Source organism: Nesoenas mayeri, assembly GCF_963082525.1.
Source record: "Nesoenas mayeri genome assembly, chromosome: 4".
In the NCBI taxonomy this organism is placed as follows: domain Eukaryota; kingdom Metazoa; phylum Chordata; class Aves; order Columbiformes; family Columbidae; genus Nesoenas; species Nesoenas mayeri.
In genome coordinates, this window is record NC_137540.1 from 400735 (window position 1) to 415062 (window position 14328).

General features: G+C 47.7%; 1 protein-coding gene across 1 annotated transcript; it reads left to right on the plus strand.

The window, feature by feature from the left end:
• Nucleotides 1-1360: 1360 nt before the first annotated feature.
• Nucleotides 1361-13606, plus strand: PPEF2 (protein phosphatase with EF-hand domain 2; the record flags this gene model as incomplete). The annotated part of the gene is made up of 15 exons (XM_080344303.1): nt 1361-1421; nt 3409-3536; nt 4009-4066; nt 5166-5341; nt 6364-6478; nt 7390-7436; nt 7877-8164; nt 8254-8403; nt 8686-9021; nt 10025-10210; nt 10830-10972; nt 11480-11586; nt 12072-12235; nt 12748-12835; nt 13428-13606. 15 exons carry the CDS (start codon nt 1361-1363, stop codon nt 13604-13606), a joined length of 2226 nt encoding a protein of 741 aa, XP_080200429.1.
• Between the last annotated feature and the right edge of the window lie 722 nt (nt 13607-14328).

Here is a 14328-nt window from a genome sequence, read left to right on the forward strand (position 1 = left end):
CCTCTGCTGGGAGGCACCTCTGCACTCACGCTGTCCTCACCCTTCACAACCCTTAAGCTGTGGTCTCCTGCAACCACCAGGCTGAACATTGTTGCAGGTGGTTTCTTCCTTCCCTCCGTTTCTCAGCTTTCTCCTTCCCCAGTTCTGGGTCAGGATAACAATCTGTTTAATTGCTATGCGGTACAGCCTGGGACCGCTTTGGCAGTAGCACACCGAGTTGTGCTCTTCCTGCTCTTTTTTTTTGAGAGTAAACCTGTCTGACTGTGAATGGCATTCTGGTTGTCCTCAAAGTCAGAGGTTTCAGAGTATGACCTAATCCTGAAACAGGATCCATGTGCTCTGACCAGAGCTTTCTGCAACAGCGAGGTGACCAAAGTCTGACTGTCTGTCCTTTCACATTGGCCAGCACCTGAGTAACAGATGGCATAGTATAATGTAATGTAATATAATATAATATGCCCCCACACTCCAGCAGTTCCATGAGGTGAAGAAAAGCAGTGTTTAACAAAGCTGATTATTTTCTTATGATAGCTAACTGTTAATTCAGATTTATCTCCCCTGTAGCTGTGGCACTACAAATAGATTTAAACACCATCTGTGTGTTCCTTGCTCATGAGCGTTATCCTTCACAGATGGCTATGTCCATGAATATTTGCATAGACTGATTGTTAATGAATCAATTTAATGACTTTGGCGCCTCCAGATCAATACCCCGAGCCTTGGCCTTTTCTCTTTTCCTGCAGTGTGCGAATGCCCCCCACCAGCAGCCATGTGTAGCACTCCAGCCCTTTCATCAGGCACTCCAGCTGGCCGTGAGGAAGCGGGGAGGCTGCACGAGGATTCCCAATGTCAGCAGCTCTCGGAGCTCAATCAGTCCCGTTTCATTGTGGTGTCCAAAATGACGGTTCAGGACAAAGACTGCAATATTGCTAAGAGTTTAACAGCCTAAATTAGGCATGTGATGCGTTGTGAGAGCACACGAATGCCTGATTTATACATCTACTGTACAATTACCATACCTAGATACACCATGTCTTCTATTTTTATACAATTAGGAAGGTGCTGAAATGATTCCTATTCATATAGCTGACTTGAAACTTGAATAGCAAGACAGAAGTCCTCATCTCAGATTGTCTAGAAGATAACAAAGTAGCTGGAAGAACCTGGTAGTAGAAGATGTAGCTGGGCACAAGGCAAGACATCTGCTTGCTGATCTTAATAAGTGTTAATATATTTAATTATAGATTCTCGGCACTGTGGGACATGTTGCAGCTGTTTTGATTCTGACCGAATGGTCTTCCATGCATCTCTCGTGGTTTTGGTGATACTGGCAACGTTCTAGGAGCACTGGTTGCAGAACATGGGGTCTGGTAGCTCTGTAAATGTCAACTACAAGTACTCGCTACAGAAGTCTGAAAATGGTGAGTCATTCTTTGCAAAGTAATCTTTTCCTATGTGCTCCTGTCCATCTCTTGGGAGGTTTCAGTGGATGCATTTGTTTCCCGAGTTAACTGCTTTTCTCGATAGTATTGAGGCGAGGTCACGTCTTTCCATATCCTGTGATGAGGAGTCCCAGCTGTCAGGCAGCAGACCAACAGGCTTGAGAAGATAACAGTTATTTAGACCAGGATTAGATGAATATCAATCAAACCCTGACCGGAAATGAAGCGGCAGAAAGGAATTCTGTTAGAACTAATGTCCGATGGGTTCATCGGTTGCTGGCTGAGATGTGTGCTGCCATGTGCTGCAGTGAGAGAGATGGTGTCACCCCGCTGCTTCCCCTGGACTCCCTTCTGCGTTAGCGGCGCAGGACTGGTTAAGCAGAAGTGTTAGCAAAGCCAGAATAAATCTGGTTCTACAGAAGGTTAAGATGGTGTGGCTAAGAAAAGCTGAAAAGCAAAAAGTGTGCTTTTTTTAAATCATGTCAGCACAACACTCCTGATCTCTGCTAATGATCCAGGTGTGTTTGTGGCTCTCGAGGCTGTGAAGTGATTTATTTTCATGAAACCCTCGGTGCGATAGTGTCAGGTTTCTGAGTGTGCGCTCAGGTCTGCTATGGAACTAAGGGAGTTTATGAGTCAGACTTTACTCATCAGAAGCATAAAAAAATAAACAGATTATTTTGTTGTTTCATTCAGTTACCAGCACTGGCAGAACAGCAGCATGCTGCGAACTATTCGCAAAGTGCTTTGAAAGCGAAAATAGCAATTAGATTTAGAAATGAAGAGTGCGGGCATACTGTTGTGATTCAGCCTTTTTCATTTGTTGAAAAACCCCACCTTTCATTTATGTATGTTAGAGTTGTCTGGTGCCTACAGCACCACAGAACCATGGACTTGCCCAGCAACTCCAGGACTATTTCCTGATAGTGGCTCATCTACAACAAAGTGTAACATGAACTGAGTTACTTATTTGAAACTCTGCATTCGATTCCCATGGCAGTAAAATACCTCTGAATTTCTTACATCCGGTTTTCCAAATCCTTCGATTGTGGCGATGTGCAGCTGAGGGAGGGAAAGAATGTCTTAGAATGGCCTGTTTCTTCGAGCGGGCTTTCCTTTCTGTGTCAGCCGCGGCTCACACGGGCCTGCAGCTGCCTGCTGGTACTTCTGCAGGGCCCCTCCCCGGGGAACCGTGCCCTGCGGGCACTTCACTGCCAGACACCTGAGGCGTCACTCTGAGTGCCCCACTCTCAGGCAAGTGGTTATAGATGGTTTCAGAGGAGGAAGACAATACTCATTTGCTGCGGATTTGTGCACAGTGCTGCCGTTTTGGCACGCTCTCAGTAGCTCATGTCATGCTGTATCAGTCAGTTTACCACTTGGATCCTCATCAAATGTGGATAAATCTCTTTCTCTTCCTTTTTTGTTATTTTTTTCTAAACTAGTACAAACACTGCCAGATCTGGTAAACTAGCATTTTCAGTTGCAGAGTCATTAAGTGGCCAAAGATCTGTGTCCCTCTTTTCACTGTGTGGGTTCATTTTGTCTTTATTTTATTCCATTCCAAGATAATGGTATGTTAACGTCTATGCTAGAATGGATCCCCTCTGAAGTTCTTCCAGAACTGCAAAAGCTGAGGTATTTATTTGACTTAAAGGGAGGTAGACAAACCCCATATTTTTAAGGTTCTAGAAGGGGACTTGGTGTCTTGTTTTCTGACGACTCCTTGTGTGGCCTCAGTCAGATCTCTGGTTTCCTGAAGCCCCGGTACCTGGACTGTAAGACGGACATGAAAGTGATGAAGGCAGCTAGAAAGGCAAGAGACAGTCTGTTAACACTGAAGAATGTGTTTAGACCTTTAGGCCCTAATAAGCTGTTGCTAAGGCTGGTGCTGAGGAGCCAGCAGCGATGGCAGGTTATCTCAGCTGCTGCAGTTCAGCAGGCTGCCTCTGGTTTTCTCCTCCAGCTTTCAAGGCAGCCGTCTTGATCCAACGGTGGTACCGGCGCTACGTTGCTCGGCTGGAAATGCGCCGCCGTTGCACCTGGAGAATCTTTCAATCCATCGAGTACGCTTGCGAGCAGGACCAGATCAAGGTGAGGTGCAACGGAAAACAGTACGTGGGAAAATCCATCCTGCGTGTGCACCTTTCTTCCTGTTGATTTCCTGCCTGCTTGTGTGTGATGAAACCATAAGTGACGGACCTTGAAAGCAAGCTATAAGGAGCGTTTCACATCCTAAGCCTTTTCCCGAGTCTGAACACAAAAGCAAGCCTACTTGGTTTATTTTAATTTTGATTATTATGCTTTTATATGGTTGCCTTGCTGTTAGGGGAGAGAGGAAGGGCTTACAGGTGTACTTTGGTCTGTATGGCTGAATGTACAGCTACTTTTTTGACTTCATCACCAGAAACGCAAAACTAGAATCGGTATAGTATGATCTGCTGTACATACCAGACAAGGTGAGAAGCGCACAGATAGTACTTCCAGAAAGCAGATGACGCTAAGGTGCGGCTCTGTAGCATTTCATTCCAGGGCGCATGATGATGAGCTCTCTCTCTTCTTGCAGCTTCACAACTTCTTCAGTTACCTCATGGACCACTTCACACCGAGCAGCAGCAAAGAGAGTAAGTTTCCATGTGCCGTTTGCGGACGTGGCACCAGCAGCTCAGCAGCTTGCACCCTGTACTGGTTTGTGGCCCTTCAGGATGGCAAAGGGGGCCAAGAAAGTCTGAAGAGTGAAGGTGTCAGGCATTTGGATGGGGAGCGAACTGGCTGGAGTCTGCCAGAGCTGCGCGAGGGATGTCGGCAATTCCGACGCCTTGTGAGCCTGAAGTGGCCTCAAAAGCTCAGTATGTTGTCTCTGAGCACTGTGAGAAATCTGCCTTTGTTCACTGATCCTGGGTAACTAGGGCACTGCTCCAGGTTATTGATTTGATTCATACTTAGCCTCTCTCTTTGAATTGTGGGGGGAAACAAGTGTTTTGAGAACCAAGACAGTATCTTTCTGAGTCTGCAGAGAGCATGATACGCTATTTCTTAGTGCTGGGAGCTTGCTCGTGAGCTTAGGTCTGAAATCTGATGGTAGCATGTCAAAATAAACTATTGACTTTGCTGACCACAACCTGCTGAAGTGCTGGCTCCCTCCTTTCTAGCTGTCACCCTTTCTCTCACAACCACCCCGCATATTTCACAGCAAAGCTCTGTTGAGGAGGATTTTTTTTCCATATCTGTATAAAACAGGACAATAGCGTCCTGCTCCTTGAGCTGGGATCTGAGATATTACATGTCTTTTAAAAAAAGCGTATTTATACAAACTTTGTGCAACTGAGAATGTAGGTGCAGGGCTAGAAAAAACAGTGGGATATACGAGACAGTCTTTATTATACAGTTTGCTTTCACTTGTCATTGAAAATAAGATTTCAGTTAGCCATGGCAACTGATGTCTGTCTGTCTCCACCAGTTTTGCAGCAAGTGGTGCAGCTGGCAGTGCTGCTTGGCTCCCAGCACTGACACCCATCCCTGCAGCCCTTTCCCTCTGCAAATTCTGTAGCGGTGTCCAACGAGGAGTTCGCCTCCACTGCTGCCCTTGCTCATGAGCTCCAGCCTAAGCCACGAGCTTTTCTTTAGCAAATTACTAGAATGGTGTATTGAGACAACTTAACTTTTTCTTGTCTCTTTCTCCCTTTTTTTTTTCATAATCAAACCACACAATCTGTCACCCAGGGGATTTTATCAGTCGCATGTTCGTAAGTGGGGAAAGCTTCAAAGAGGCAGAGCTGGAAAAATACTGTGACTATGAATCGCTGGAGGTGCCAGACTCCTACACGGGACCCCGTCTCTCTTTCCCACTCCTTCCCGACCATGCGACTGCCTTGCTGGAAGCTTTCAAACAGAAACAAGTAAGGATCCCCAAAGGAACCACGTTTCCCCTTCTCTGCACAGAGGTGTAGGATAGACAATTCGGTTTTAGACTTCCTAACAAACTAAGCCGACTGGGGTATAAGGAGCTTACGGGCTGTTAAGCAAAGCTGGGGTGGAAATGATCTTGTAGATATTTCCCCCTGCCATAATTACTTTTTTCCTTTCTGAAAATGCATTTCTGACAAAACTGCAAACTTTTCCCAGCTGTGTGTCCATAGTAATGCAAATTTCAGTTTCAAAGGAAAAAAGCCCCATGGAAAAAAGTCCATGTTGAAACAATGTCATTTTTTGTTGCACTTCCTCAATTTGCAAAATATGTATAGGATGGCCTAGATGGAAACAGCCAATTAAAATTTCCTTTTATGCCATGCAACTTTGACTCATTTAAAATGTGAAATGAGGGGTTTTGCTGAGGAGGTGCAGCACCAGCTCAGCAGCACTAACAAGCTCTCACACAACTGCAGTGTTCTGCTGCCACCCTCAGTCACGCTGCAGAACAGCCCAAAACATCCTTCTCCAAACAGAACCACTTCTCAAACAAACGTGTCATGTGTCTTGACTAATATGAAATGCTTGCAGCCTGGCTTTGAGCAAACATATCTCTGCAGGATACACAGCAGCTCAGGGCCTGGCTTAATGTGGAGAAGATTAAGACCTGTAGGAACAGCTTCTTACCTGTGTAGGGCTGGAATTTCTGCTCTTCTGGAGGTGCTGTTGCCTGGTGGATCCAGCCTTGGTCTCAGGGCTTCTGTGTTCTCTTGCCAGCCCTGCAGTGCCGAGGCTGGGCTGCTTTGGCAAGTCTTTTCCATCCTGCCGTTGCCCAGTATTTGCCTCATCTCGTTGGTAAGCCCGCAGGTCAGCACTGCCCGTTGTCCCGCTGAGAGCTGTGTGGGAGTTCCGGCCCTCCAGGCTATCGTAGTGGGGCCTTTGCAGATAGAGCGGCGTTGCTGCTCAGAGGTCACCGATTTCCTGCTTTAATCCCTTCACTTTCTCCTAGTAGCAGCTCCACGCTCGCTATGTCTTAAACCTTCTGCACGAGACCAGGAAGCACCTGAAGCAGTTGCCAAACATCAGCCATGTCTCCACCTGCTACAGCGAGGAGGTCACGGTGTGCGGTACGCTGGGGCGGGAGGGTGCTGCGCAGGCTCTGCGGGAGCGGGAAAGCTGTCAGACAGTCGCACGAGCACGGTGCCTTTGTCTGTACTGCATGTGGAACACAAATGCAGTCCGTAAGCAAAATGCATGTTGCTTTGAGAGGCAACTGGGGCTGTCTAAAATACGTGGGTTCTCCCTGTGATGCTGTATTGGAACTGCTGCCAAGACTGGGCTGGAGCGAGTGTGCTCCGTGGCCCTGCTGCTGCTTGGTGTGGAACGGGACAGGGGTTTGTCTGTGGGGTCTGCATTTGGCTTCCAGATTCGGGGACATGTCATTAAAAATCCCTGCCCCTAGATGGCAGCATTTAGCTTGGCATAGCCTGCTTGAAGCACGGTGATTGTAAAAATGCAAGGAGAGGAGGAGATATGGATGGAAAATATAAGGATATATGTTTGTCCAGGGGAAGATAAGAGCGATAATGACAGCCCAAAATAATTGTTACACATTAGAGCAAAGCTTTAAAGAATTTTTCAACTGGATTCCAATTTGTCCCCAAACTAGGAGTCATTTTCCTAAAGCACAGAAACGGCACCCAGTCAAGGGCTGGCCTCAAATATCAGTCGTTTTGTGTCCTGAGGCCTGGGATTAGTTAAACAGCCAAGCCCTGGAGCTGTTGGCTGAGTCTTTTTAGCAGCAGCAGATGACTTCAGATCCTTTGAGTCCTAGCAAGTAATTTGAGAGATAAAGCTTTTCGCCATTGTTTTCCTGCTCTAGGACTAATCTTTAAACTTTGAGATATTCCTGAAAAATATGTACTTGTACCTTGAACTTCCCAAAACTTTTCGGTGGTCACTCAGTTATCATAGGTAGTTATTTATTGGTGTCTTTTAAAGGCAAACGTACTGTGACTTGTCTTTTTGTGCCCATTAGGAGACCTGCATGGCCAGCTGGATGACTTGTTCCTCATATTTTACAAGGTAGGCAGCGTATTTGGAGAGGGAGGCTGGCCAGGCATTGTGAGAGGTATCATATGGGTCATGTTGACAAGCATGTGCAGAACCGGGCCCTTCATGTGTGATTCTCCAGGTCAATTTGATCCGTTTTAAATGGTTTCATAAAGCAGCAGCCTATTCCCTTGCTGACTTTGAAATCCAGGAGACGTGAAGTGTTGTGATACACATTTGGGAAGTGCCAGTGGACAGTTCTGTGAGTTCTGATACCAATGGCATCCCCTCCTGACTTCCAGCTTTCACTTTTTAATCGATGTCCCACTGGGAGCCCACAGGATAAAAGTAAGAGTCAGGATCTATTGCGTAAGGTAACCTGGGGCAGGAACGGGAGAACGTGCAGCTGGGTGGACGTATACTGGGATCACAGGGAGGCCTCTCTAACATGCACCTGTTCCTTGCTTTTACAGAATGGCCTTCCTTCCCCTTCCAAGTCCTATGTGTTTAACGGGGACTTTGTAGACAGAGGCAAACAGTCCCTCGAGATTCTCATCATCCTCTTTACCTTCCTCTTGATCTATCCCAAGGAGGTTCACCTCAACCGCGGGAACCACGAGGACCACATGGTGAACTTACGGTACGAGTTCTGTGCGGGGCTGATCGGGATGTCAAGGGTGTCGCTGCGAAACCTCACTGAACTTTCTTTCCCCTCTTGCTTTAGCTACGGTTTTGCCAAGGAAGTAATGCAGAAATACAAGGTGGGCAAACATTTGTGTCTCTTTTACCACGAGATGCAGACTTTGAAGGCTTGATGCTTCATCTTTTCCTCTCTGACCTGTCTTCCTAGGTGCATGGGAAGAAAATCTTGAAGATGGTTCAGAATGTCTTCTGCTGGCTGCCCCTGGCCACCCTGATCGATCAGAAAGTCCTCGTTATACACGGGGGCATCTCTGACACCACTGACCTGGACATGCTTGAGAAAATTCAAAGGAACAAAGTAGGTTTTATTTCTTAGATACTGCAAGAGATAACAGTGCTTGCTGATTTGTGGCGAGGAGGCAGTCAGGATGGATGTAGACCAGCTGTAAACCAAGAATAGCATATCCGAGAGGATGGCACTAGTCACCTCCCACAATTAATCAGCGCTCGATGACAGCAAAGACAATTGAGGCTCGGAGACTTGGGTCACTTGACAGCCTTCCAATGGAAGCTGTTAGAGCTGGAGATGAAGGTTTCCAAGCAGTGTGACCAGCTCTCTTTTCTCTCTTACCTCTTTCAGTTTATTTCTGTATTAAGAGGGAAGAAAAGAAAGGAGTCGAATGCAAATGTGGAAACAAAGGAAATAAACGGAGAGAGCAAAGCAGAGCCTGAGCCAGGCGAGAAAGAGGCGGCCCTCAGTTTGTGTCCGCAGCCCCGGCCAACCCAGGCTCCCAGCATGACCAACAGGCTGGAGTTCTCCAGGTGGGTCCGGCAGACGGTGCAGGAGCAAATCGAGTGGTGCCGCCGGCTGGTGGACATAAGCGAGTCGGAGGATGAGGAGCTCACCTATTCCAGCATGGTGTCCTTGACGGATCTGGACGGGCCATGCTGGACTCGCCAGGAGGAGTGGAAGCAGGTGAGCAGTGGGGCCCTGCGCTTGGTGGGCTGCGGGTGCCTCCTGCGGGTTTGTTCCTCTGTTATGAGCAATCTCAGTATGAAAAGTGTGGCTCAGTGCACAGACCTCTTTGCAGAGAGACTTTCGCAGCTTCAGGTAGTGGAGTTTCAGAGCAACTCAGCACTGAAATTCTGGTGGGCAGGCTAATGGGGATTGTGCTCCATTGTCCCTCCTGCTCTGTCTCCCAAGCCAGCCTAGAGTTGCTCATTCTGTGGAAATAGAGCGGTCACGAGAGCTGTGCTGTGAGCCAGGGGTCTCAGCTGCCTGGGGATGTTCTGTTAGATACCTGTGCTACATCCAGCCCATTCTATGGCACGATTCCCTAGCAACCGAAGAGCTGTGCAGGAGAGTCACCTGGGAGGATGGAGCTGTGTGTGAGGCTGGTGCTAGCTGCTGTTCTTCTGCTGCCTTTCTCCTATCCGGCTCTTTACTGGGCTTTTGGCTTTCTGTGCTCTGGGCCTGGGATCTTGGTTTTGTGTTAGACCAGTCTGTAAGCCACTTCTGTGCACTCTGAAACCATTTGTTACTTAGTTCTCATTACATATGACATCATGGCATTGCTCACCTTATCAGCATAAAGCTATATATTGAGGTCAGGGTTAAAGAGATTAAACTTTAATCCAAAGAGTGGTTACTGAGTCGGCACTTACTTAAAGTACTGAAGGCTGCAGAATGTCCTGGCTAGAGAGCAAAGGGGTTTAATTCTAAGCCTGCTCATGGCCTCAGGATCTGCTGGTGTTCTTGCCTGTGTTTTGGGATGGAGGAGGACAGGCAAGGCTCTTTGAAATCTCAGAGGCAGCAAAGGGAAAGCCTGTATCAGGCCTAATTTATGGACTCTCCTCTGCCCCAGATACTTCATGTGTGTCTGTAGCTCTAGGCCAATAATAATGTCACCTCTGTGGTGGATCAGCCTGTGACATCTGCTGGGTACATTTTACTCAGTGAACTTTTTCAATCCTTTCAGATTCTAGACATTCTCTGGAGCGACCCCATGCCTCAAGAGGGCTGCAAAGTAAATACGGTGCGAGGTGGTGGCTGCTACTTTGGGCCTGACGTGACAGGGAAGATCCTTGAGAAGTACAACTTGCAGTTCCTCATCCGCTCCCACGAGTGCAAGCAAGAGGGCTTCGAGTTCTGTCACAACCGGAAGGTCAGTGAGGGGGACGGCGTGAAGGATCCTTGTGTTTCCCTGGTGGCTTGTCTCAGCTCTGCATTTCTTCCAGCACATACAAAAGCCTGAGCAGCCTTAGTGGCAGTGAAGTCTTGGGTCAGGGCAGCCTGGAGCCACCTGCTCCGTTGGGGTCATCTGCTGTGCAGGCAAAGCACGTCCCTGCGCACGGTAGCTCAGAAGGGATCGCCCCCACTTACTGCAGCTGTTTCTGAAGATGATGTACAAAAGGGTGTTGTTATAATACTAAGCTGCTGCAGCAGAGTTTTGCTCTCGGGAGATTCAGGGTCCCTTCAGGGACTTCAGCCAGGGCACTTTGCCTCCGCTCCCTGCAGGGGAGCGTGGAAGTTTGTTGGGGGAGTACAGTGAAATCACAGAAGCCCAGTTTGTGGCTGTGAGACCAGTGCCACCCTCAAGGAACTTGTACCTGTAAGGCTTCCAGGCCAGCTGCCACCTCACTCTTCCTTTTCCACAGAAAACATGTTGCTTTCACAGTCTGTTGACTCCAGATGGGATCCATTGCACTGTTTTCACTGATACACATATATATATAATAGAGGATGTATGTACTGACTTTAAATGTCTCTCTTTTGGGCATTAGGTGCTGACCATATTTTCCGCTTCAAACTACTACGAGATTGGCAGCAACAGGGGAGCCTACGTGAAGCTGGGACCGGACCTCGTTCCCCATTTTGTTCAGTACCAAGCGAACAAGACAGCCCATACTCTCACCATGACCCAAAGGCAAGGTTTCTCCAGTTGCTCTGTATTCACTAAGTCAAAATTCTGAAAGGGAGACGTTGGGAGCTTTGAGAAAGTTTTGACTTCACAGTGTGATTTACTAAATAATAGCACTAGAGGAGAATTCAAGCTTTGTGCAGAAATTACTGAGAGAAGCTCAAGGTTTCAGGAGGCAGCATTACAGGAGCAGAAAAGGCCTCATTTTCACAGGCTGCTGATTTTCCAGCTTCTCTTTTCAACATCCAGGTTTAACTTTCGACCCTTGCTGACATTCCCTTTTGCTTTGTTACTTCACAAATTGCTGCAGGGATTTACTGCATCAGCTGCAGGGAACTGTGCTCCCCCCACGCAGCACCTTGTCACGAGCAGTGCAAAGCAGCCGTAGCTGTGCAGAGCAGTTGCGTGAGGGTCTGGGCAATCCGTGGGCAGGCCAGGGACTGGGAAGCAACAGCTTCTCTTGCACTTGGTGGCAAGTCTTTGATGTACTTCTCTCTTTGCTGCATCCTCCAGAATCAGCAGAGTAGAGGAGTCAGCCTTTCGAGCGCTGCGGGAGAAGCTCTTTGCTCACACCTCAGCCCTCATCAGCGCGTTCAAGGCCTACGACACGGATAATACAGGTAAATCTGAGCCAAGAGACTCAGGTTAAGTCCCTGGTGGTTCAGGCTTGAAGCAGTCAAGTCTGGTGTGTTACTGTCACAGGAGAGGCTGTGTCAGACCTCACCACAGCTTTGGTCCCATTTGCTGCTATTCGGTGTTTCTGTTGGGATGTCTCTAGAGACGGGAGAAGCGAGGGATGTCCTTTGTGGCAGCTGCCTCTGTCAGAGCCTTGGGGAGGGAGCTGCAAGTTCCTCCAGCTGCCGAGAGTGCTCTGCTGATGCAGCAGCTGAGACGCGTTGCTGAGACCTGTCCATTTGGGGTGGGAAACAGCAACACAACTTTCTTGTGGGTGGCAGCAACATTGTTCACAAAAGACCTGTACAGCACTTCAAGGGAACAGTGGTATAGCAGGGGGTGACACAGAAGCAAGCACATGCCATTGTCCTGATGTCCTTTCAGCTGCCCATCTCTCAGAGGTCTCCACGGCTCTTCCTTCTCCTTGCAGGACGGATCACGCTGAGCAACTGGGCGACGGCGGTGGAGTCGGTCCTGCGCCTGGGGCTGCCCTGGCGAATGCTGCGGCCGCAGCTGGTGCGCAGCACAGCAGACGGCATGCTGGAGTACAAGTGCTGGCTTGATGATTTGGCCATGGAGCAGCGCAGCCAAGAGGTAAGAGTTCACTCCCTTCTGTCAAGGGGTGATGGCAAAGTAGCTCACGAGATTGTGAGAGAGGCTGGTTCCTGGATAATCTGAAATCATGCTGAAGTTGATGGAAAAGCTTGCATGAGTTTGAGAAGTCCAGAGCCATTTAGTCCATTGCAGAAATAAACACATCTGAAATCAAAACCTAGAGGTAGTTCTGGATGCAGGCTTCTGAGCAGTAAAATGATATTTCATTCTCTGAATCACAGCTTCCTGGTTCCGCCCAGCAAAACCAACTCGGCAATGGTTACAAAACATAGTCCAAGCCAGTGTCTTATCTGCTAGGAAAAGCAGTCTGTCTGGAAGCGGCAGGTTGCTGTTGTGCTGTAACAGAGAGGGTCCATAAGGCACACACAAAGCAAAGTGCATTGCTGGCAAATTCTTGAGAGAAGTAAACATTTTTCTATATGGGATGGTCTGCACCAACTGCTCAGAGCTCTCAGAAAGGACAGAAAGAGTGTGAACACGTTGTCTTTCAGCACATCCAGTCAAGCTTGCTCGAAGTCATTTATCGCAACAGATCCAACCTGGAGACCATATTCAGGATCATAGACAGAGATCATTCAGGTAAGCAGAGGCGTTGGTCATGGCATTCCATTATTCTGTTGGGCTCCCTTTATTATGTTCAAAGGCTTTTTTATTTAAGGGTTTGGGTTTTTGTCCTCCCTCAGTCAGCATTATTGCCTCAGGAGCTTTTGACAAGGCCTTGTGTGTTTCCACAAACATGAGGTATTTTGAAGGTAAGCGTGCAGTCCAAGTAGAGAATTAATAATTATTGGTTCTGGAGGAGTTCAGAACAAAAATTGTCAATACAAAGACAGTAATGCAGCATACTTGCCTCTTGAGTGTTACCTGCTTTCAAGCAGTCATCTCCACCAAATTTGGGAAGCAGACAATGTAACAGTCTTTGCCATAATATGTTTTCCCAAATTGTATGATGTCTCTTTACTGCTTGAGGTTGTATTTTAGCCAGTGTTCTCCATGCTAAGAAATTTAGTTGCAGCACATTAACTGTACATGAGGAGTAATTCCTCTCCTTCCTTCAGGGTAGGTAGGCAGCAGGGGTGGGACGAGAGGTCGAACCTGAGCAGGGACTGACTGGCAGCAGGCGCTAACGGTGACCCTGCACTCATGGGGCCTGTGCCTTCCTCCCCCACAGGTCTCATCTCATTTGAGGAATTCCACCAAACCTGGAAGCTGTTCAGCTCCCACATGAACATTGAACTCACGGACGATGGCATCAATGACTTAGTTCGCAGCATTGACTTCAATAAGGATGGCAACATCGACTTCAATGAGTTCCTAGAAGCCTTCCGCCTCGTCAAACAGTCCCAGTAGTGAGAACCTGGGGGTTGCCACGTCCAATGCCTTGACTGCCTGCGAAACCAGCGGGAACGCTTCCCACCTAACCGCAGAGCACGCCTGCAGCGTGAAGCACGGAAAAGGAAGGCAGGTACCTGTAGCATTCTTGGGCCGAGAACAGTAGCCAACAGCTGTGTTTCATTTTGGGAAGGCAACAGTAAAATAAACAAGCTGCATCTCAATTCTGACCATTTTTAAAAAGGAGCTGTGTTTTAAGTAGAAGTTCCTGCTCAAAGGGAAGATGCAACCTAGTTTATCTTGTCAATACAAGCGCAGTAAAATGGAAGATATTTCTTGTAAGCAGTGTTCTAGCCAGGTAGCAACAGCTCGAGCACAGCTTTCCTTTTAATAAACAGAGTTTTTCCAGATTGCCTTCTCTGTTTGTCAACTCTATTAGCAACAGTGCTGTTTCCAGTATTTACTTCCCCTCTGTTGTCCCTTTGCTGTGACAGGTTTGTTCTCTAAGTTTGAAGCTACTAAGTATGTGCAGTGGAGCAACACTTCTAAAAAAACCAACCTCTCAAATACGTGAAACTGTCTCTACTGGGGAGATTTTTTAATCTCTATTGGGACCGGTACATTTTAAAAGGCCACAGTCATAGGCTGAGAACCACGTGCTGCTGTGCTTAGGTTGCATGTTTGAGATATTTTCAAAACATGGTACAATTACAGCTTAGAAAAGGAGGTGTTTGAAGTGC